Raw genomic sequence first — 21,717 nt, 5'->3', positions numbered from 1 at the left:
AGTTGAAATTCAGGCAGTTGATATTCAAATAACAGTAGCGGTGAAACATTAAAATCCCACATGCAATGCATTTTAAAGAGACAATCACCTAATTGAATAGGTATAGGTACCCTTGTATGCAATCAGTTTCATCACTGATAAAACGTCTAGGTACCTTGATAATAATGTCCGGAGAATGTCTCATTAATACCCAATCAGCTCAGAACCGTGACTTGTATTTCCTACATGATGTGATGTCACTAGTACCTACAATCTACATATACCTAATTAAAAGTTTTAATATTACCTACCTACCTATCTACTTTTCATTCATCATCATGATCAACTACTGAGCACAGGTCTCCTCTCAGAATGAGGAGGGTTTCTTTTTTCTTTTTTATAATAAAGAATATTAGCCATGTGAATCATGACTAACATTCCCCTTTCCCCTCCAACTAAGCGTAAAGCTTGTGCTAGGAGTGGGTACGACAATAGTGCAACGGGTGGGGTTTGAACCGCCGACCTTTCCGATTTCAGTACGCTCCTATAACCGTTGAGCTATTGAAGGTTTGGCTATAGTCCACCTCGCTGGTTGTGCAGATTGGCATACTTTTACTTCTCATTGCTTGTTCGTATTTCGCTAAGTTTCGTATCCACTTGAGGTAGGTAATTTAAGATGGCACGATGGGTCTGCCCGCGAAATTCAAATTTAATTTGGTTTTTTGCAATTTGTAATTAAAGTGCCATAAGCCTTTGTCGTTTTAGTTAACAAATTGCGAAAAACCAAATTAAATTTGAATTTCGCGGGCAGACCCGTCTCATGCCCCTTAAGTAGAGTGCTATCTCATCTCAACTCATCATCGCCATAGTATTTATTATACCAAGCTATAGAACTGAAGATGTGTTCTGGAGTTGAGACCGCGTACCAGCAAGCGCAGCGTGAGACGACCACCAAATCCACCAGTAGCGGGAAGTGGGTGGACGAGCAAGGCGGAGAAGCGTGTGTGATGGCGCGCTCTCGGGAAGGCCTATGTTCAGTAGTGGACGCAAACAGGCTGGTTGATTGATTGAAGCTATAAAAAGTACAGGATAGGTTAGTTTTTCTAACAGCACCCAAAGATTAATCGGTTAAAGGGGCGGTCGGCGGTTCAAACCTCACCCGTTGCATCAGTCGAAACTACTCGCTTTACCTTTTGGAGAGGAACAGGGAATGTTAGTCATGACTGAATAAAAAAAAAGAATACCCTGCTGAGTTTGTTGTGGGCTCTTCTCAGACTTGGGCGCGTTTGGAACCCTTGTAGCTTTGGTTTTAAGTTACGTAATTAATATCACCATTATAACGATTCCGACCGTCAAAAGGAGTGCAATAATTATTGTACCTACTTTAAATAAATGATTATTTGACTTTTGACTTACCAGAAAAATATTTTTATAGTTTTATTTGAATTTTAGGTACATGCATCTTACTTTTAGATAAACGAGATATAAGTACCTAATCGAAAATTGAAACAAAGTTTATATTCAAAAGTTTTATTTAATAAATATCCCAATTAGTATCATCCAAGAGTAATCATACTGTCTGTGGTTTCAGCAAACAGTTGGTGATTTCCTTTCGATTTAGCGGGCACTACGTGGTGCGGTCCGACGAGACAGTACTGTAGATTGCAGTCAGAGTCCAGTGTGGCACCCGTGAAAATAATGCAGTCTTGAAGGACACATCTGGAAGGAAAATGTAGTTTAGAAAACCTAGATTTTTTCCTTTGTCTTTGGCATGATATAAAGAAACTGTTTAATTTTTTAAGTTAATACGCTGTTGTGCATGCTTTATAAATCCATATAAATAAAAAAGCGCGATTGAAGCGCTACACCCGCGCGACAGTTCATCAATCGAAATCATATGGATTTATAAAGCAGCGCGGCCGCAGCGCTGCCTCCGCGCGGCCTCTTTGCGTCAAAGAAGGCGCCCATGGACTAAGGATTAAGTTCACAAACGTGCACAAACTGCCAAGTCGCAACTGCAGAACTATAGGGCTCTCTCTGTTACGTAATCCCATACAAATGACAGAGACGAAAATCTTAATGGAAATTATCCATTTTGAGACACCAACCAATCACAAAAATGTTAACAAAGAAGATTTGAAATTCAATTCAAATGTTTTTAAAAAATTATCAAAATTCAATTCGAAAACATAGTTTCGTTTGTGATTGATTGATGACTCAAAATGCTTTTAGCTCTGCCATTTGTATGGGATTATGTAACAGAGAGAGCACTATACTAACTTCTTTCCGTGGATAGTACTTACCCCTCTTTGACAGTAACATTGTTCATCAATATACAGTTGGTTAATCTGACTTTGTTTTCAACTGTACAGTTAGCACCAATGAATGAACTCTTTATAGAGGTTTTTTCACTGATAACACTTTTCTCTCCGACTGTGCATGTTTCATCAATTTGTTTTGTTTTTACTTCACTGTTGGGATGAAGCCTGTCCGTGAGCGTTGTACCCGTTAGTTCCTCCCACTTTGATACTATCTGGAAGTAAGAAAACACATTTCTGTACATTATACCTATTTATGGATTTTTGATTTTGTGCTTTACCTAGCAATTTTTTTTCAAAACATGTAAGTCATAGCAAAATTTATTGAGAGGACAGATTTAGACCTCTCAATAATCTTCTATCCTTTTCCACAGGGAGCATTATAAAAAGGATAGCAATGAATTAGGAAGTCAAGGTATTCCAAACCAGTGGTTCAGAATCAGTGGCATTTGATGATTCAAAATACTTGTAAAAGTTTAATTGAATCAAAAATATCTATATATTTTTTTAGACTTGTCATTTTAGATTTTAGAGATTGTGTACCAGAGTTACATTGATACCTTACTTGGTATACTCATCTTTCTTTGAAAATTGAACATACTAATTATTATTGGTTCACATTCACAGATTTTGGATTTTTCCTTTACTTGTACTATAACACCTTCCTACCTGATAAATTTCATGACTCTAGGTCAACAGGAAGTACCCTATAGGTTTTTTTGCCAGACATGACAGACAGACAGACTAACAGACAGACAGACAAACCGACAACAAAGTGATTCTATAAGGGTTCAGTTTTTCCTTTTAAGGTACGGAACCCTAAAAACATGATCAATAATTTTTTTTTTAAAAATTTACCTTATTGTTTGATAAATAAAGTGTTGATAGTGTATTGACTCTAATACCAAATGTATTTTTATTTGGTATATGTGCATAACACCTGAGAACATCATTGAAGTATACTCCTTTGCTACCTAGTTTGTGGTCATTATAACTTGACATGTCTCTAATTTTACTCTCATATCCTTGATCAATGGCAAAATCGAATATATCTTTAGATATATCAACATTTTTTTCTGAGGTTCCCTTCTTCTCCAATGGGTTTTTGGGTTTAGACAACTGTTTTTTAACAATGTGGGGTATTAGTTCCCCTTTGATTGATGTAAATTTATCAGATTCTACTAAGTAGTTTATAACCCAATTCTTCATAATATACACATGGGCATCCAATAATCTGCTGTACAAGCTTATAGTTCTAAATTTTTTCATAAGCATGCGGGGTATTGTTATATTCTCTTCAAAGTCACTAGCACTGGCCAGAAAAACAAGTCTTTCAGTTTCCTTATCAATACAAACAAGATCTCTGTCTGGCTTTGCCTTAGTTTTGAGACCAGGGAGCTCTATCCATTCTTCTGGGCCATTATTAAAGAACAATGTTGCAAGGGCTGCATCGTGTTTGCGGTAGAGGTTTAGAACTTCATTTAGGTTTACATTAGTGATGAGATCTCCAGATACCACTATAAGATCAGTTGTGATTCGACTGCTGATGTGTTTGAGTGAGTTTGCAGTGCCCCAATCTTCATCAGATGGAATAACTATTAATTCATATTTAATTTTCAATGGACATTTTTCTAATGCATTGAGTATGTTTGATTTATCTTCATCCAGTACAACTACAATTGTTTCTGAAAAGAAATAACTTTTAAAACGATTTTACTTCGTATAGACTTCTAAGTTATAATATGACCATATTGTTAGCTTTTTCAAAAAAACTATTTAAAATTTAAAATAATAAAACAGATATTTGACTCATTCGACGTCACACGATCTCTTCCGAGCAGCCATCTTGAATCGATTTGTATAAATACGGCTGCTTGACGATTTTTAAACCAGTCTCGCTCCGACTCGAGACTCGACGACTATTAAATACTTTTGTGTTTAGGTCGCCATTTTGATTGAGTGGTTGCAATAGCAATTGCGCCCCGATCAAATTAATATTGCAGTTAGATTATTTAAAGATTAAAACTCTGGATAAGCCTCCACGCGTTGTTGCTTATGTCCTCGTGCAAGCTTAATATGAAAGAACATTTTAATAACTTATTAAAATAGTTAAATTATAACGGCCCTTCTGGTCTAAGTTTACAGTTCAGAAAGTGGGATGGAATTAACGCAAAAATCCACTTAAGCATACAAAATATAGTTCACAAATGAATATAATTCGAAGTTAAGGGACAACCCTGGTCCTAGAATAAAATTGGTTGGGAAAACCCTGGTCCATTCATTCAACACCCTTTAAGGGACAACCCTGGTCTACTCATTCAACACCCTTTAAGGGACAACCCTGGTCCTAGAGTAAAATGTGTAGGGACAACCCTGGTCCTAGAATAAAATGTGTCGGGACAACCCTGGTCCCGTAGTATTACGAACAACCGTGCCTCTATTAGTATTCTGGACAACCTGGCCTAATATTTATTTTCGTCGCTCGAGGTCGAACGACCCAATTTGGATGGCCGACTGTTAGCTTTTTCAAAAAAACTATTTAAAATTTAAAATAATAAAACAGATATTTGACTCATTCGACGTCACACGATCTCTTCCGAGCAGCCATCTTGAATCGATTTGTATAAATACGGCTGCTTGACGATTTTTAAACCAGTCTCGCTCCTACTCAAGACTCGACGACTATTAAATACTTTTGTGTTTAGGTCGCCATTTTGATTGAGTGGTTGCAATAGCAATTGCGCCCCGATCAAATTAATATTGCAGTTAGATTATTTAAAGATTAAAACTCTGGATAAGCCTCCACGCGTTGTTGCTTATGTCCTCGTGCAAGCTTAATATGAAAGAACATTTTAATAACTTATTAAAATAGTTAAATTATAACGGCCCTTCTGGTCTAAGTTTACAATATTATGACACTAATGTGTTTCATGTAAAAAACTGAGAGACAATGTGTGGTAAAAATGTAATATTACCCACTAGATATAGAATATTGTAACATTTAAAGATCTAAGAATTTATGATAATGTGTGGAATATAATATAAAAGCTTGTGTATCTAAATGTGTAGGTATTGTAACATGTTGTTATAGTATTCAAGAGTATGAAAGCTCACCTTGAAATCCATACTTCTCAAGCATATTCAGGGAGTACCATAGGACCGGGTAGGGTCCCACGGGGAGTAAGCATTTCGAGACTGTCCCACCAACATCAGGCAAGCGCGAACCTCTTCCCGCTGCTAACACTACCGCTTGAAACTCGAGTATTTTATGCATTTGTAACTTAGAACATTTACTTTACAGAAAAATAGGTTAGGATGATGAAATTCAACGTGTAAAAATAACAATAACTGTGTCAGCTCAAATATTAAGAAACGCTTCCAGTTAAGTGCTTTAATTGATGTTAGAAGAAATAATTCATACTTATTAATAAAAAAGCAGACATAGGTAAATTAATGAATTCGTAAATAAGAATTCTCGTTACCAAAACAAATGTCGTGCAAATCACAGTGCAAATGTCAATGTCAATTGTCAAGTGTGACTGTCACTGTAAACCATAAAGCTTTTTTTTTTTTTTTCTCTCGTCTGGCTTTACACTGATTAGCCAATGTCAAGTTTGTAGTTATTCACAAGTTACGGAAACTATATGTATAAGTATGGACTCCGTCTGTGCCGGCGCCCGGCGACATACGCGTGGCGCCATTTAGAGCGCTTCCCAGCCAGTTCCACCACCAATAAACGCCAGCAGAACTCAAAAACCGGCCACTTCTCACAAAAAAACACTCCAAAAAAGCACCGCACGCGCGCCAACAAACGCCACCACAGACGAAGTCATAAAGCTATGTAAACCTACTGTCAACGTCTAGCGTGTCTATGAAGTATGAACATTGAATTAGGCTTAGAGTACACTATTACCACAGTTCATGACAGCTAAGGAATTTCATTGAATTTAAGAACAATATCAGAACTTGTGTTTGTAAATTTGTTTTATAGGTAGAGTTGGTCTGTACCAATGGTCTGTAGTGAGAAAGCTTCCTGATTTATAATATCGTGATAATATCCAAGTTCCAACCACAACGAACGACCGTGTAATGTGGCCCAAGGAACATATACTTATTACTTTAGAGGTGGCCCACAGAAAGAAAAAGTAATGGCGCGAAATTTTGAAACGATGCCGATATTTACCTACAATAAGCTACTCAACAGCTCATAATATTACGGTACCTACTAATATTGAAAGCGGACAGGAAAGGAGCATCCAATATCGCTGGGAGCTGAATAATAATAATTATTGCCAGCGGTATTTTTTTGCTTAGATCTTGTTGAATAATACCTACTGACTAGATTCGTAATTTATTCAGGAACATAAAGCACGAGCGAATCAAGCGCAATTTTTTTTCTTTAATTTTCCAGGAACTGATTCATACTGAAAGCACACAGGAATAATATAATTCCTGTTCTGTTTTACTATTAAAATAAAACCATTTAATGTGAGAAAATAAATCAAAGTTAATCTTTATTATGTGCTTGTAAGAATTTATAAAAATAAAACATAATTTAATATCCGTATCAATTGCTAAAAAAATATAGGTAAGTAACTAAATCCTTCGAATCGATTTCAGGGTTTAGTCGTCATCAACAGGTAGAGGTGGAGTCACGGAGACGCTGTCCGCTGCTCGGCCCGCTGATGTCATAACCGGCAACACGTAAAACTGGGCCGTTTCAGGATCGGATTCAAATCTAGAATCTAAGATGAATACATTAACTCTTGTGTAAATAGTTATAACTAAGCTTGATTGGGAAGTTGGAAAAAAGCTGTCACTATTAAGCGTTAATCTTAGCGTAGGTACAGTCAAAGGCCGTAAGTAGTTTAGCACCATAATCATATTCGCTTGGCACGGTTATGCACATGCGGTGGGTGTAGGTGGCGAGTTTAAAAAAAAAAAAGTTATAAGTGCGACAGGTTTTTGATGTAATAAGGCTAGCTTTAAGTTTTATTGTAATATTTTCACTAAACAAATAATTCGCGGTATTGCTACTCGAATTCTGAGGTCGACCGTACCTAGAGGTACTTTGCAACATCGCGATGTTGCAAGTACCACACCACCTTAGTACATTCGTTCCTAGTAAGTAGGTAAATACAAACCTTTCCCTTCTTCAGACATATTAAGTTGGATGTTACAAGCCAAACATGGTTTCTTATTTTTCTCTTGTTCATCCATCTTATACACCTGTAACCACATGATAGGTATACGAATATGAGTACCAATCTAAATAATTTGAAATAAGGCTGTTATTTTTTCGGGCCGCATTTGAAGCATTCCTTGAGCATTTTATTTCTAAAGCTAACAAATTATTGTAGTCGAATCTTGATTTTCAACTGACAAAATATAGAACTAACTAGGTGGAGACAAGACTCGGACGTAATAACGAGGCTCAAGGCTCTACGCATAGCGTTTGGGAACGTACGAGTAGCAGGGTCACAATCAAGGAGGACTCTAAATCTAAATAGGTAAATAATATAGTAAACGATGTAAGTATGATTTACTTTTCCATCGGAACCAACTCCAGTGGTTTCACGGCGCAAGTTGCTTATAGTCAATTCAGCAGGCGCACGACTTAATGCGCCACGTGCTGCCGTATGCGACCCACCGCAGTATCTTCGGCAAAAATAGGATCTGAAATGTTTTTATTTAATTATTTGAAAATTTAATGTTTTTTTGTATGTCCCATTTTTTAGGAAGTATTAAGACGTATACGAGTACAACATTTTTACAACAGTATTACAGTAGTCCGAATATCTAAACCTTTAATATCTAAAATATGTAATAATGTCTGTTAGGTTAGTTTTTGTTTCAATTATTATGTTAGAATGAGTTTTTTATACAGATTTTCGAAAAATCTAAAAGACAGTGGTAAATTTCAGTTTCGTATTCGGGGTCCAGGTTTTGATACCGATCACGTACCTACCTCTTTTTAATATTCTCAAAGGTCTGTAAATTTTTAATGTGATTTTTGGAGACCATTTGATCTGCCTATCATAACTAAAAGTTAGTTTTTAGAGTTAAGAAAGTTATCGTTTAGTGAGATAGGTACATTGTATAAATTAACTATTATTGTCATTCATTCCACCTTGGATCTCTCGGATGTGGTATTGGCTGTCCGGGATAACATAATCCATGATCTCCATCTTCCTTCGGCTTTGTAGTATCTTCTGCACCTATAGTAGGGGGACGAGTCGATGCTTTCGAGAAAGCAGGTAACGCTGGTAGAGTATTTTCTTCCAAATTCATCTGTGCAGGAGATGAACAAGAAAGACATGCAGCATCGCGTAGTAGTCTTCTGGAAACAGCAGCCGCGCGTGGTTCCCCAACTATCTCCATCATCGTATGGATTTTATTTCGCAGTCTTTCAAGATTGCTATTTATATCATCACGCAATGCTGATACTTGTACCAAATCAGCTTTGTCGTTCAGTTCTCTCAGAAGATCGTCTATGATTTTCTGAAAGTTAACGTGTATTAATTAAAAGTAATTTTAATAGAAACTGATTTTTTATTCAACTTGACTTCATGACTTAGTCAACGTGGATTTAGTTTTTTAAAAATCTCAAGGGATCTCTTTGATTTTTCGGGACAAACAATAGTTTATGCCCATCCTCCGGTTCAGACTATAGCAAACATTACAAAGGCGGTGTCTTTTGTAACAGGTTAGATTTCTTTTGGGACACTCAGCTAGTGAAATATGTTTGAATTTATCATAATATGAAGCTCCAATTCGTTATTTAAAATCACCGTGTATCGCATCAAACTGCTCTCGGGTAAAGAGAACGAATCTAGTTAGTGAGAAAGAGTTCTTACTTGCCAAACAATCTCTTGATTATTGAATTTATCGTATGAAGCTCCAATTCGTTGTTCAAATTCACCTCGTACCGCGTCAAACTGCTGTACGGTAACGAGACCGTTCAGTGCACCGAGTCCAGCTTTGTCTCGTAGTGCGTCTGCTACTTCGTCGCGGTCTGATTTGATTTCACGTAGTAATTCAATCTCTTTCCACAAAGCCTACGAGTCAAATAAGTAAGTAAACTGAACAATTAACTTTCTCTAACATCAATACTGAACAGTCTACATAAGCAGTCAGAAGATACGTAGTAAAGACTAATATTATAAATGCGAAAGCATGTCTGTTTGTACGTCTGTCAGTCTGTTTGTCGAAAAATCCGATCCGAACCTGAAAAGCGAAGAATTCCCTTGGAATAAAGAAAACACAATTCTTGCGCAGACCTCACCTACAAATAATACATTTAGGTTGAGATGGTTGAAAGTGTCGAAAATTGAAATCGCTGAAAATTCATGTACGTCGTATTTATTACCGTGTTCAATATGTATAATTTATAATAGATAATATTGTAATCATTTTGAATCATTTACTTGAATGTCTAAAGACAATACTAGTTGATTTTCCTTTAACTCGTTTTGTTTCATATTGGTAGTATCAAACTGTACTTGTAGACTGGCAAAATTTGCGTTAAGCTCTGCAGCACCTGTAATAGACGTTTATTGTTGCTTAGATTAGCTCTAGAAGCAATTTTAAATGCTGTTTTGATATTATAAATGCCAGTACTTATACCTGGGATTTCCCCTGGAGGATTTGCTAAAGTTTCAGCCATAGTTTCTAAGCCACCTTCTAAGTCATGTTGCATTTGGGTTAACTGTTCTTGATAATTCGACATCTGTACAAAAAAGGAGTTAGATAAACTTAACTGCTACTTTAAAAAATTAGTAATTCCTAACCTAGCCAAAAATATGTTGCAGACTTTTACAATTGGTGCCTACTATAAGTATAGCGCATGCCGCATTTACTGAGTAGGCTCCGGTACGGTAGTAAAGCAGTGCGTCGGGAGAAGTAACAATAACAATTGTCACAAATTGACAAATCACTGAGCTCTCGCGTCACGTCAGCACACCCTCCCGCACCGCTCCACTACCGCAGGAAACTACTCAGTTACCTATACGTTATGCCTGTCGCAACTTTATAATATTTCCTTGTGGTATATAGAAGACATCCACATTCATATCTTTAATAGCAATAAATGATATTTGTAGGTATAAACAAAGATAAACGATGGACCGACGATATAAAGCGGCTGGCGGGAAGTAGCTGGATGAGGAAGGCTGAGGACCGGGTGTGATGGCGCTCATTAGGGAAGGCCTATGTCCAACAGTGGACATCCACAGGCTGATGATTATGATGATGATGATAAACAAAGAAATACACTCACTTGGGACGACAGATTTATATCTAGTGCATTAATTTTTCCAGCATATTCAGACACTAACGTCTCCAAACACTCCATGCGAGTGTCTACATCCATTGCTGCGTCCAATTTTATCTCTGTTACATTAAAAAAAATGTTTTTTTAGTTATAGAAAAATTGCAAATTATTATTCCAGTAGAAAAAGTTATCAATGTAAAGACTCAAAGTAGTTATAGAAGCAAGCGTTATTTTGCGGAAGTGAATGATATACAAGGAACCAAAAGCTTAATTTGCTAATCCGCCAAACCAAAGAAATCTGTATAGTGCAACATGCAGCATGGGACATGCACCGCACGCCCTCCCACTGATACCTAAACATGCAAGAAAAGCCAGCCACCACACCACACTCGACGCGCGTTTCGCCTCGACACCGGAGCATCCTCAGGAGATGTAGACCTTACAATGCCTAATTGCAAATTTTTAGTTGCGACGGACGGTGCATGTCGCATGCTGCGTGTTGCACCATACAGATTTCTTTGGTTTGGCGGATTATATCAAATTAAGCTTTTGGTTCCTTTTAAAACTCAAAGTAGATACTTAAATAATTACAAATACTTATATGTTACGAGTATAATAATTATTATCTATAGATCTTACTTTACCTAGTCTACAAGCAGTTTTTAATGCCTCGTCAGCCTTACTAACAGCTTGATTTGTTAATTTTCTCACATAATTTAGTAACTCTTCATACAGTTCTTGCATTCCAACGCTGTAATTTGCATTTATCTTTAAATAGTGAGTATCAATATTACAAATAAAATGCAGTGTTGATATCCAAAATTAAAAATACAAAAATGTGCGTGTCTGTCTTTCTGTTTATATTTTCTTAGGGACATACCACGTAAAATGTTACATGGGATACATGCTAAACGCTAGGTAAATGTAGGTATGGAATCCTGACACAACAGAATATTCAAATTCTGTAATTTTATATTTTTAAATAGGTAAGTACATAAAATGATGATCGATTGTCCCATCTTCGGCTCCGAGATTTAATATTTTTCACTTGTAAGTAGTCTTCGCTACGCTTCAACCCACTCGCACGTAGTTTAGCTATATAAGAAAGAAAGAGATAGCACGCTCCCTACTTTCATAGCAGCCATGTCGGCTACAGGCGTCATTCGTTTTCGTGCGCGCGCGACTACCGCACGTAGTAAAAGATAATAAAAATAATAAAAAAATAAAATATTTCTCAAGTTAATTACCATGCCGAAAAGAAGGCACATAGCACTGTGCATAAGCATAGCATAAGGAAAAAAAATGGCGTAAAAAGATTAGAAAATATGAAGAAAAATTACGACGCCAGCATTACGGATCGGATAGTGAAGGTATGTACGAAAAAGTTATTCTTTTTGTTTCCATGCTGGCTATTTCTAGCTGGCTACTTATAGCAATTATATCTCTGATCTACTACGTGATATTAGACCGTAGATTAAAAAAAAAAAAAAAACAAAAAAACAAAACGGCTTCGAGTCAATACGAGATATTGACCAATAGCAATATATTATGAGTTAATACGAGATATTGACCAATAGCAATATATTATGAGTTAATACGAGATATTAACCCTTCTTTTATTTATTTATCTTTTCATCTTTCCCCGGTCCCCGCAACCAACAGAGGTTACAAATGCACCCCCTAGTGCCGACTAGAACTCTTACTCGCTTTAGGGGATTTCGAGAGCCTCCTTAAAGAGGGACTAAAAAAGGAGGTAAGGGGCGAATTATTAAAAAAAAAAAATGCTTATTTCCAAAAATCTGTCCCCTGCTGAAGCCCTCCGTGCTCAATCCAGAAATTAGCGCAATGCTAACAGAGTCGGCCCGGAATAGAGATTCCCTTGTTTTAAAAAAAGCAAAACCAGCTGGCATGTGCTTTTACAGTACTCAGCAAGACAATGTCGGACATGCTAACTAAACAAATAGAAGCACCGGCGATTCTGAAAAATCTTGCAGATGCGGGTAAATTGATTGCTGACTCCCATTATTTCGAATCTGAAACCAGACGCTCACTCGTGACGCCTATGGTCGACAGAAAAATTGGTTGATTTCATCAAGTCTTCACGGGGCATCCAGAAGACGGGGAAGCTTATCCAATCTTCAGCCACATCAAGTGATTTAAACTTCAAGCCCTCCCTGCCGCGTACACACTCGAACTACCGCGGCGGACGTCAGCCGACCCGCGGCAGGGGGGCCAAATTCACGCCGACGCAAGTTTACCAGCGCCGTTCAACAGCGTACCAACCACAGCCGGTTTGCAGCGGGCAGCGAGCGTCAACGCCGCCACCATCGACGTCTCGACGTCACAAGCAGTCGTGGCTGGCGAAGCAGAAACGATAAGTTCCCAGGTACATGCGGGTCGTTTAAAATTTTTCATGAGAGCTTGGAAAAATATTACTAATGATGAAGCTGTTCTTAATAGCATTTCTGGGTATAAAATTCCATTCACCGAATTACCAATTCAGGACCCAACATCTTATCCAAAAATATCTCTTCCCAATAATAATAATAATAATGAGTTTAAGTTTTTCTCAAGCAATTCGTAGATGTGAACCGTGTAAGGGCCAATTTGTTTCAAGGTATTTTTCTGGTCCCTAAAAGTAACGGTGAAAAACGTATTATTTTAAATTAAAAAAAAAAAAAAAAAGCTTAATAAGTTTGTAAATATAAGTCACTTCAAAATGGAAGATATTAGGACTGCAATTAAGTTAATGACCAAAAACTCTTATATAGTAAACCTAGACCGCAAAGAAGCTTACTTTTTGGTACCAATACACAGAAATCACACAAAATATTTAAGATTTTTTTTCTCTTTACGAGTTCTTGGTTTTACTTTTTGGCTTAAGATCGTTGACACGGCTTTGGTCATTTTTGAGCCATTTTGCCGCTTCATATTTTGTTAAACACTGCATTTACGTAAAATATATTCATACTACATTGTAGAATATTTCCTGTTTTATTAAATTGGAAGAAAATATTTCCCAATTTATTTTTATTTTTTATTTTATGGCCTGAAATATCAAAAGACTATTAGTGAATTTTGGGTTTCGTCTCATCTTTGATATTCACTACATCAAAAGTTACTAGGTCAATTCATACAAAGACATATATTTTTTTTTTAAAGATGAGGTCCTGAACTAACAAAGTGACAGATTCAAAGTTTCAATTGGCATTTTTTAAATTAGAAAAATCCAAACCAAAAAAGTTATAATTTTATAAAATTATAGTCATGTAAAACTATCATTTAGGTGGATTATTTTTCTTTATTTATAAATAAAATTAAGTACTCATGAAAGTAAAACATATTTACAATATATGTTATGAAGGGGTTAAAGAAAACATCTAAATTTAATTATTATTTGTTACCAAAAATAAACTTGAAATACACCATAAAACTGCGCAAACATGCAATAGGAATCGAACTAGGAAACTAGTATCGGTCGAGGCTTTTCCGAGAACGGACGTAACACTTGTTTTCTGAAAATTCTTTGAAAGTTTTCTGAAAGTTTTTTGAAAATTCTTATTGGATTATTTAGAATATACCTGAAATTGTAGTACGACTATCACATCTCAATACTAGGTATTTTTAATACTCGTAATTTTTTCTTACAGATAGTTTAAAACTTTTGTATATATAATATTTTCATTTTTGTGTTTTGCGTATGTAGTTAAGGATTATAGCTGTTGTAAAAATGTAATACATAATTTGAAGAACGAACTAGAGAATACCTATCAAATCTTATCGAACAAGACCATTCTGTACCCAACTAGGGTAAGACAGAGAATTTGGCAGCTATGTATGTGTGTTTGTTTGTTTATCGATTCCCTCATTATTGCCAAACTACACATTAAATTTAATATAAATCCCGTCCCGTATGTTAGAGGCTATATTATGACGTCAAAACAAATCAATTTAGGAGATATAACAACCAAAAAACCAAGAAGTGTTGCGAATTTAGAAGCACTTAGATACATGATATGGAAAAAATAAAATAAAAAATGTAGATATGTCAAGAAAAAATTAACTTCAGACAGATGGCTAGAGTTTGATATCAAATCCATTATGCAGATTTCGAATATATATATAATTTATACATATAAAGATATACTTAATTATCTACGATGTATTTTTGGAAAAGGGACATAGAAACCCATCCTCTTCATCGGTGCCTTTCCCTGGTGGTGGGTGTATTATCAGGCAAGCTTTCGCCAGGCAACAAGTCCCTCCATCAGCAATGAGTACAATTCTTGCATCCTTGTCGAATAGTACAAAATCCCAGTATACTTCTAGCTTTAAACTGTGGTATGGTATGGCTATTGCAATACTAAAAGTTTAGATCCTTTAGATATTCAGGTTTATGACTTACTGGACTTCCTAGCAGATTGCTTAAGGAATGTATCCTCTTATGGTTCATTAAATAATCATCGTTCAGCTTTATCTCTTATTACCATAAATAAGGTGGGCCAAGATGAACGAGTAAAGAGGGTTTCTCAAAGGTGTTTTTAAAATTAAACCAACCTTTCCTAAGTATGATACCACTTGGGATCCAAATGTAGTTCTTAATTACCTTGCAAACTTATACCCAAATAGCTCTCTTAATTTGGAACAACTCACTAAAAAGCTAGTAGTTCTACTATCCTTGTCTACTGGACAAAGATGTCAGACATTAACGTTAATTAGGATCCCAAATATTAAAATGAGCAGTGAAAGGATTGTTATAACGATTACCGATATTATTAAAACTTCAGGGATAGGCAAATCACAACCGAGACTTGACCTCCCTTATTTTATACAACGGCCAAGCGTTTGCCCAGCGGATACACTAGTATCCTATATAACGATGACCTCGATCTGCAGATCTAGTCACGATGATAGACTTATACTTACTACTAAAAAACCCTTTCATCCTGCTTCGTCCCAAACCATTGGACGATGGATAAAACAAATTCTCACAGCTAGTGGTGTCGATACGGCAATATTTAGTGCTCATAGTACTCGACTTGCAACTGCTTCTGCTGCACTACGAGCAGGTGTCAGTGTCGATACTATAAGAAAGACTGCTACCTGGTCAGAGCAGTCAGCAACCTTTGCGAATTTTTATAATAGACCTTTGACTAACGATAATTTAGGTTTTGCTAATGCACTATTTAATGTTTCGCCTAATTAAGTTATTTTCTTTATATGGAATACAGATTCAGGTTAATTTTTATGTTAATTTTCATAATAAATAACTACTTATTTTGTTTAATCTAGATTTGTTTTTGGTTTAATATTTTGCCCTCCAACGTTTCCATTTGCTCTGAACATCTTACAAGTGAAAAATATTAAATCTCGGAGCCGAAGATGGGACAATTAAATGATCAAACGAACTTACCAAGTGAAGTTCGATCTTGATTGTCCCATCTTCGGCGAAGAGATTTAAGGTCCCTCCCATCCCCGTCTATAATAATTATTTATTATTTACCCGAAACATCAACGTTGGAGGCCTTGTTATTCTCTAAACTAAATGACGCCTGTAGCCGGCATGGCTGCTATGAAAGTAGGGAGCGTGCTATCTCTTTCTTTCTTATATAGCTAAACTACGTGCGAGTGGGTTGAAGCGTAGCGAAGACTACTTACAAGTGAAAAATATTAAATCTCTTCGCCGAAGATGGGACAATCAAGATCGAACTTCACTTGGTAAGTTCGTTTGATCATTTAATCAAAATGTACAATTATTAAGATACACTATCATATAATAAACTCATTTATGCATTGCATCTCACTCTAAATCATCCGGGTTAATATAATTTGCTTTCGGCATTTCTTCCAACATTCCCATAACAGGCTCTTCCGTTTCATTGAAAGGTGGTTCTGAAACTTGATTTGTTGGAATGTTTTTGCTTTCTATACCAGACTTTCGTGCAGTGTTTGAACGACCACTGGGTGCATCATAAATTACGTTTGTTGCAGGTGTATTAGCAGTTATCTGTGTGTGTTGTACTGCATAGATTGGCTCTTTTGCATCTTGTTTTTGTTTTATTTTGGTGCCCTTTTTGACAGCTAAATCATTAAGCAAAGACTCCATTACATTTAAAGTTTTTTCAACGTGTTCAAGTCGAGCAGACAGTAGTAAGGCAGCTCTTGCATCAGTCAGAGAAGCGCTACGAGATAGATCTTCCATTAATTGCACATTATCCGGTAATTCAGCTTCACCTAAGCCAAATTTTGTTTGTATTTCTTTTACTACCTGTGCTAGTTCATCAAATTCGTCTTTTGTTACAATATCCAACTTTGGTACCTTGCCTTCACGTAAACGCCCTTAAATAATTAGTGACTTAATTAAAACATTAGTTGAGAATGTGTGAAACAGCTACGAGTAAATTCTTTGAAGTTTTTACCTATATTTTTTTCCGCTTCTTCAATGGGTACTCGTTCAACTAAAAAATGGCATTGATGCATTTATTGTATGTACTTAAAAAAAAAGAAGTAATATAAAATAATCTATTCTCACCGACAAGAAGCTTCTCATATTGTACTTCTGCAAATAGAAATCAAATGTTAAGTTCCGTTTACTGAATAAGTACATAATACGAATAACAAAGATTGAAGATACCCATTGAATCTAAAGACGCCATGGGTGTTGGTGTTTTCTCCGCTACTTCACGCGAATCAGCTCTCTATGGAAAAAAGTGATAATGTGAAAATTTTTAATCTAAAATCTGCTAAATGATCTCGCAAGTGAACGACGTGCGTCCAGCCTAACTACTGCCACTAGAGGCACATTCACATTCGGTTTAAAACCACTGGCATAGTTAGTAATGATTTTGATATTAGGGCAACGGGTAGATGCCAATCCTTTACAATTATTACCTTAGGGTCGGTGGAGCGGCGAGAGCTCTAGAATAATAAAATTATCAAATATCAAGTCAAAGTATGAAATGATATAGGTATATCATTTCATACTTTGCTAATTGTAATAATGCTATGACTCGATATGGACACATTAGTTTTAAGACATTCTATGAGACTAGCTAGACATCGTCAGCCTGAACATATTTATCGTATTATAAGTATTGCTTACGCATAAATGTTATAAATACTTGTAACACAAATAGATGAATCTCCAAGTTCCTAAAAGTGGAATTTCTCAAAATCCGATAAAAAGGATAAACTGACTGACTAACATTATTAACGTAGAGCTCAAACCACTTGATCTAGAAACTTGAGATTTTGCACGCTGCTTCTCTGTACAACATCGACTCCCACATATAAAGATTTTAGAATTTTCAACCAAGCAAAGTCGAGGTGAATCAGCTAGTACAAATATAAAAGAGAAATTAACATATTGTCACTTACCAATGAACTAGAAATAAAAAATAAAAATAATATACGGTGTACATAGTAGCTGGATACTGGATAAAAGCTGAAAAAAGGGCAAAAAAAGAAAAGAAAAACAAGACAAATTAACTGTAACTTGATAACTTTTGGCACCTGATTGACGACACGTAACTCTCGTTCCCTTTGCTGCTCAATAAGCTCCAAAAGATGATGATAATCCTGAGAGGAAAACTAAATGATAGCGTGAATAAATACATTTCAATGCATTACAAAATATAAATCAAGAAAATAAATATATAATTACCCTCTTTTTAGCTTTTCCACTTATGGCTTCATCTTCATGACCCTTAGCTGACAAAGTTTTGTCTGTTCTAGTCTTATCTGATGAGGATTTGACTTTTTCAGAAACCAATTTAGATGTTTTACGTGTTGATATAGAAGCAGATTTCTCTGATGAAGATGATTCTTTCTGATACAGATCTTTTAGATTTCCAGTTTTATTTATAGATGCTTCTAGACGTGCTTCATCCCGTGACACCATTGATTTCAAAGTTTTAGGTATATCTTTAGTTGGTTTAAAAGATACTTTATCTGCTATAGATTTTTCTGTTGTTGATTTTGAAGTAGATGTTTTATCTGTTGTTGATTTAGTTGTATCTGTCGAGATAGGCTCTGCTGTTGATCTAAAAGTTTTATCTGTAGATGTTGTCGTTTCATCTGTGGTTGATTTAGAATACTTATCAGCTTTTAATTTTGCAGACGCACCTGCACCTGCACCAGTAGTTGGTCCCGCACCAGGTTTTGTTATTTTCTTCTTTTTTTTAACTACATTTGCTTTCAATTTCACTTCTGTGATCGAAAGGCTAGACGTCCTAGGAATGAGAACTTTTTCAAATTCAATTGTGACTTTACGTTCTAATAATCGCTGTTGTCTAGCGAGAAGGTATAGTATGGTCTGCATAAGTTTGAAATTGACAATATTTACCTGAAATACGGTTGGATATTTAGATCTGACGCTTATGTACAGACTAAAAAATATTTGGTCTTATCAAGCTACCTTTGCAGGTAATAAACATATTTCACTCTCACCTAAAGAATATTAGGTACTCTAATTGAAATAGGTTATATTCTTACTTTTGTTTCGTTCTTTAAAAAATAGTTCTAACAAAGGTAACTCTATTCAAGCTTCACTTTTGTCCTGCTCTTACACAAAAAAAAAAATATCCCTATCTTATCCTAACCATATTAGGCTCTACCGTCACTTTTGTTTAACCTATTTTAAGAGTAAGCTTGTTAAAATAAGTGATGATGACGGAACCTAATAAGTTCGGTTACGTTAGAGTTAGAGACACACAAAAGTGAAGGCAGAATGTAGTTACGCTAGAGCTACTTTTTTAAAACACTAAAGCCAAAGCTGAATCAGAAGAAATGACTATCATTTTGCTACCCTCGCACAGAAGATATTTTTGCTCTTGTGGGAACGTGGCAAGGTTGGCTATTGACAAAATATAAAACTTACATCAGGCTCTCCAAAACATGTGTCTATCATTTCTCTTACACTCATTATACTGGAATTCGACATGATCGTTATGTAAATACAAAAAATACCAATAAAATAGATTCAACAGTTTAATAATAATTTCTTGCTCTCATATTATAGAATGATACACAGACGTAACGGCTATAATAGTGATAATCTCGAAGGCTTTAAATTAAAATGATGATTCGCTTTTATAGACATACTAGACATATAATATCTTGCATTGATTATTTTCAAAGCCTGTCATTCATATTTGTCATTGACTTTAAAAATGAAATGATGAAAATCGACGTATGGTTTTATTTATAAAATAAACCAGAACTAAATGAGGTTTTATATGATATTCTACAAGAAAAAATCATATTAGAAACTTATAGTTTATTTTAAAATACATATGTACAACGTTTTGTTTTATTTTCTCATAGATATAAATATAATATACACTATGCACAAAATAATTTAAGCAACGCTTTGTCTCTTTGTGTGCATTAACCTTAACACTGTAATCAAGAGTAAGAATCACGCCTACGTCCTAAGAATGATGGTGATAACTTTGGAGTATGTATAAGATATAATTCATTTTTCTGGTGTACCATTAATATAAAAAAATAAGTAACGATTCAGACGTAAACGGTTTCATAAAATTATTAAATTTAACTACCTATTTAAATATGTTACTACTTATCTATGTTTTAAGTGAGCTAATTATTATTATTTATTAGGCACGAATCCGACAGTCAGTGGAGCGCGAAGTAATGCAGGCGGGCGCCTCGATAGGAGTCGGTGAGGTGACCGCCACCGTAGCCTCAGTACCCACACTTTGACTAGAGATTGTATGCGCTACAGAGGACGTCAGTTTAGTTGGCTCTTTTGGAAAGTTTGCAGACTTCACTTCGTTTAGTTTTTTCCACACTACATCGTTCTTCGATGATCTCTCTTGATTCTTAAATTTTATCTGATCTTGTGTCACTAGCACTGCTAGTGGAGGGACGGGTGGTATATAGGCATGAGGCTCGTAGTTATCATCGACATAATCTTGTGGATTCCAAGCTACAGTGGTTGTGGACTTCAATGTAGTTGATGATAATTTTGTAGTTGTAGCTCTTGAAGTTACTGGAGAAAACGTAGTTGGAGAAATTTTTTCTGACATTATATTATCAGACATTGGGGCAGGTACAGGAACAATAACAACCTTTCTATATTTGCTTGATCTAGTTTTACGTCGCGATTGTAGTTTTGGCACATCGAGAAAAAAAGGATCAAAAATAAGATCTGATTCTTTATAGTCGTCATAATTAATCGCTACTATTGGCTTGACAGCACTGACTACATTTCCAACAGTGTAATTTAACTTTTTTCCATTGCTGTCACTTACAGATGCACTAGCCGTGACTATAACACGAGGTGGACTTTTAGGTTTAGACGGCCTTCTGGCTGTTATAGTTGGTGGCGCTACAGATCTAGCAGATAACGATGACTCATCCTCAGGGATCCCATCATCACTTCTTTTCCGATCATAATAGAAAGGATTGAACGGCAAAGGCTGTTGTACAGGCAAGTGCGAATGGTGAGATTGAGGCCGAATTTTTATTGGAGTCTCAAGTTTTTCAGAAGACTGAGCATTTGGCCCTGGACGTAGAATTTGATCACGTGGATCAATTGTAGTTGGGCGGAATGGCGTCGGTTGAGGACGTTGAACAAAAGGCACTGGACGATTCACAACTGGTCGTGGTGCAGTTCTAGAAGACTCGTATTGAAAGTGATCATATTGGTGAGGTGGAGCATGGGTAATGTATACACCATCAGCTGGACGAAAACTCTGACGTTGAAAAGATATTGCTTCCGATCCTGGTCCTCGGTGACGGTAAATAAATTCTTGTGGTGATAAAAGTGACGGATCTATAGTTGATGAAGGTGGCGCCGCGGAAGGAGTTAGCGAAGCGTGAATCGGAGGCGATAAAGATGAAATAGACGGAGAAGGCGACGAAATCAAATGTGTTGCAGGAGTTGGTCGCTTAGTTGATGGCAGCAACGTTGTACTTGTAGAAGGTCTTTTTGTTGTTGCAGATGTGGTCGTGATGGTTTGAACTGTAGTTGTCGTCTGTGGATGTGAATAATCTTCCTCGTAATCGGAATTTTCGTCATCTATAGCGTCATCTTCTTCTTCATATTCTGTAAACAGTAAATTAAGTTTACTTTCTTAAAACAGTTGTAGAATAATGTTATACCTACGAGCTTATAATAGGATC

General features: G+C 36.1%; 3 protein-coding genes across 6 annotated transcripts in view; all 3 read right to left on the bottom strand.

The window, feature by feature from the left end:
• Positions 1–1,485: 1,485 nt before the first annotated feature.
• LOC123866785 (translation initiation factor eIF-2B subunit gamma) lies at positions 1,486–5,824 on the bottom strand. Its single transcript, XM_045908474.1, has 4 exons — positions 5,412–5,824; positions 3,156–3,982; positions 2,283–2,512; positions 1,486–1,698 (listed from the first exon to the last, which is right to left on the bottom strand). The coding sequence occupies exons 1-4, from the start codon at positions 5,569–5,571 to the stop codon at positions 1,536–1,538; spliced, it is 1,380 nt and encodes a 459-aa protein (XP_045764430.1). The 5' UTR covers positions 5,572–5,824; the 3' UTR covers positions 1,486–1,535.
• Positions 5,825–6,793: 969 nt separating this feature from the next.
• On the bottom strand, positions 6,794–19,801 carry LOC123867145. 3 transcript variants are annotated; one of them, XM_045909028.1, is made up of 16 exons: positions 19,448–19,801; positions 18,233–18,913; positions 18,082–18,159; positions 17,204–17,267; positions 17,102–17,128; positions 16,989–17,027; positions 16,374–16,908; positions 11,214–11,320; positions 10,576–10,688; positions 9,924–10,026; positions 9,725–9,837; positions 9,155–9,355; positions 8,428–8,798; positions 7,844–7,973; positions 7,442–7,526; positions 6,794–7,042 (listed from the first exon to the last, which is right to left on the bottom strand). In XM_045909028.1, exons 1-16 carry the CDS (start codon positions 19,508–19,510, stop codon positions 6,921–6,923), a joined length of 2,832 nt encoding a protein of 943 aa, XP_045764984.1. In that variant the 5' UTR covers positions 19,511–19,801; the 3' UTR covers positions 6,794–6,920. The 3 variants fall into 3 exon arrangements, with proteins under 3 accessions (XP_045764984.1, XP_045764985.1, XP_045764986.1); XM_045909029.1 differs by having other exon boundaries at positions 18,082–18,147; XM_045909030.1 differs by lacking the exon at positions 18,082–18,159.
• Positions 19,802–19,843: 42 nt separating this feature from the next.
• Positions 19,844–21,717, bottom strand: part of LOC123867146 (flocculation protein FLO11-like) — a 63,736-nt gene continuing 61,862 nt past the window's right edge. For both annotated transcript variants that reach the window (XM_045909031.1, XM_045909032.1), the window contains one exon: positions 19,844–21,640. In XM_045909031.1, coding sequence (XP_045764987.1) covers positions 20,187–21,640 — 1,454 coding nt within the window. In that variant the 3' untranslated portion in view covers positions 19,844–20,186. The remainder of the gene's footprint in view (positions 21,641–21,717) is intronic.

This window comes from Maniola jurtina, chromosome 7 (genome assembly GCF_905333055.1).
Source record: "Maniola jurtina chromosome 7, ilManJurt1.1, whole genome shotgun sequence".
In the NCBI taxonomy this organism is placed as follows: Eukaryota; Metazoa; Arthropoda; class Insecta; order Lepidoptera; family Nymphalidae; genus Maniola; species Maniola jurtina.
Note: the sequence above shows the minus strand (reverse complement) of the source record. Positions and strands in the feature narration are given on the sequence as shown.

Excerpts from the sequence above, each read along its gene's own strand:
- LOC123866785 (XM_045908474.1), bottom strand. The coding sequence starts at position 5,571 with ATGCATAAAATACTCGAGTTTCAAGCGGTAGTGTTAGCAGCGGGAAGA. Across the intron at positions 2,513-3,155 it reads TTTATTTATCAAACAATAAG|ATAGTATCAAAGTGGGAGGA; the intron begins GTAAATTTTTAA and ends TCTTACTTCCAG. Across the intron at positions 1,699-2,282 it reads AATGTTACTGTCAAAGAGGG|ATGTGTCCTTCAAGACTGCA; the intron begins GTAAGTACTATC and ends TTTTCCTTCCAG.
- LOC123867145 (XM_045909028.1), bottom strand. The coding sequence starts at position 19,510 with ATGTCGAATTCCAGTATAATGAGTGTAAGAGAAATGATAGACACATGT. Across the intron at positions 18,160-18,232 it reads GTGGAAAAGCTAAAAAGAGG|TTTTCCTCTCAGGATTATCA; the intron begins GTAATTATATAT and ends GCTATCATTTAG. Across the intron at positions 11,321-16,373 it reads ATTAACCCGGATGATTTAGA|CGTTGGAATGCAAGAACTGT; the intron begins GTGAGATGCAAT and ends TGCAAATTACAG.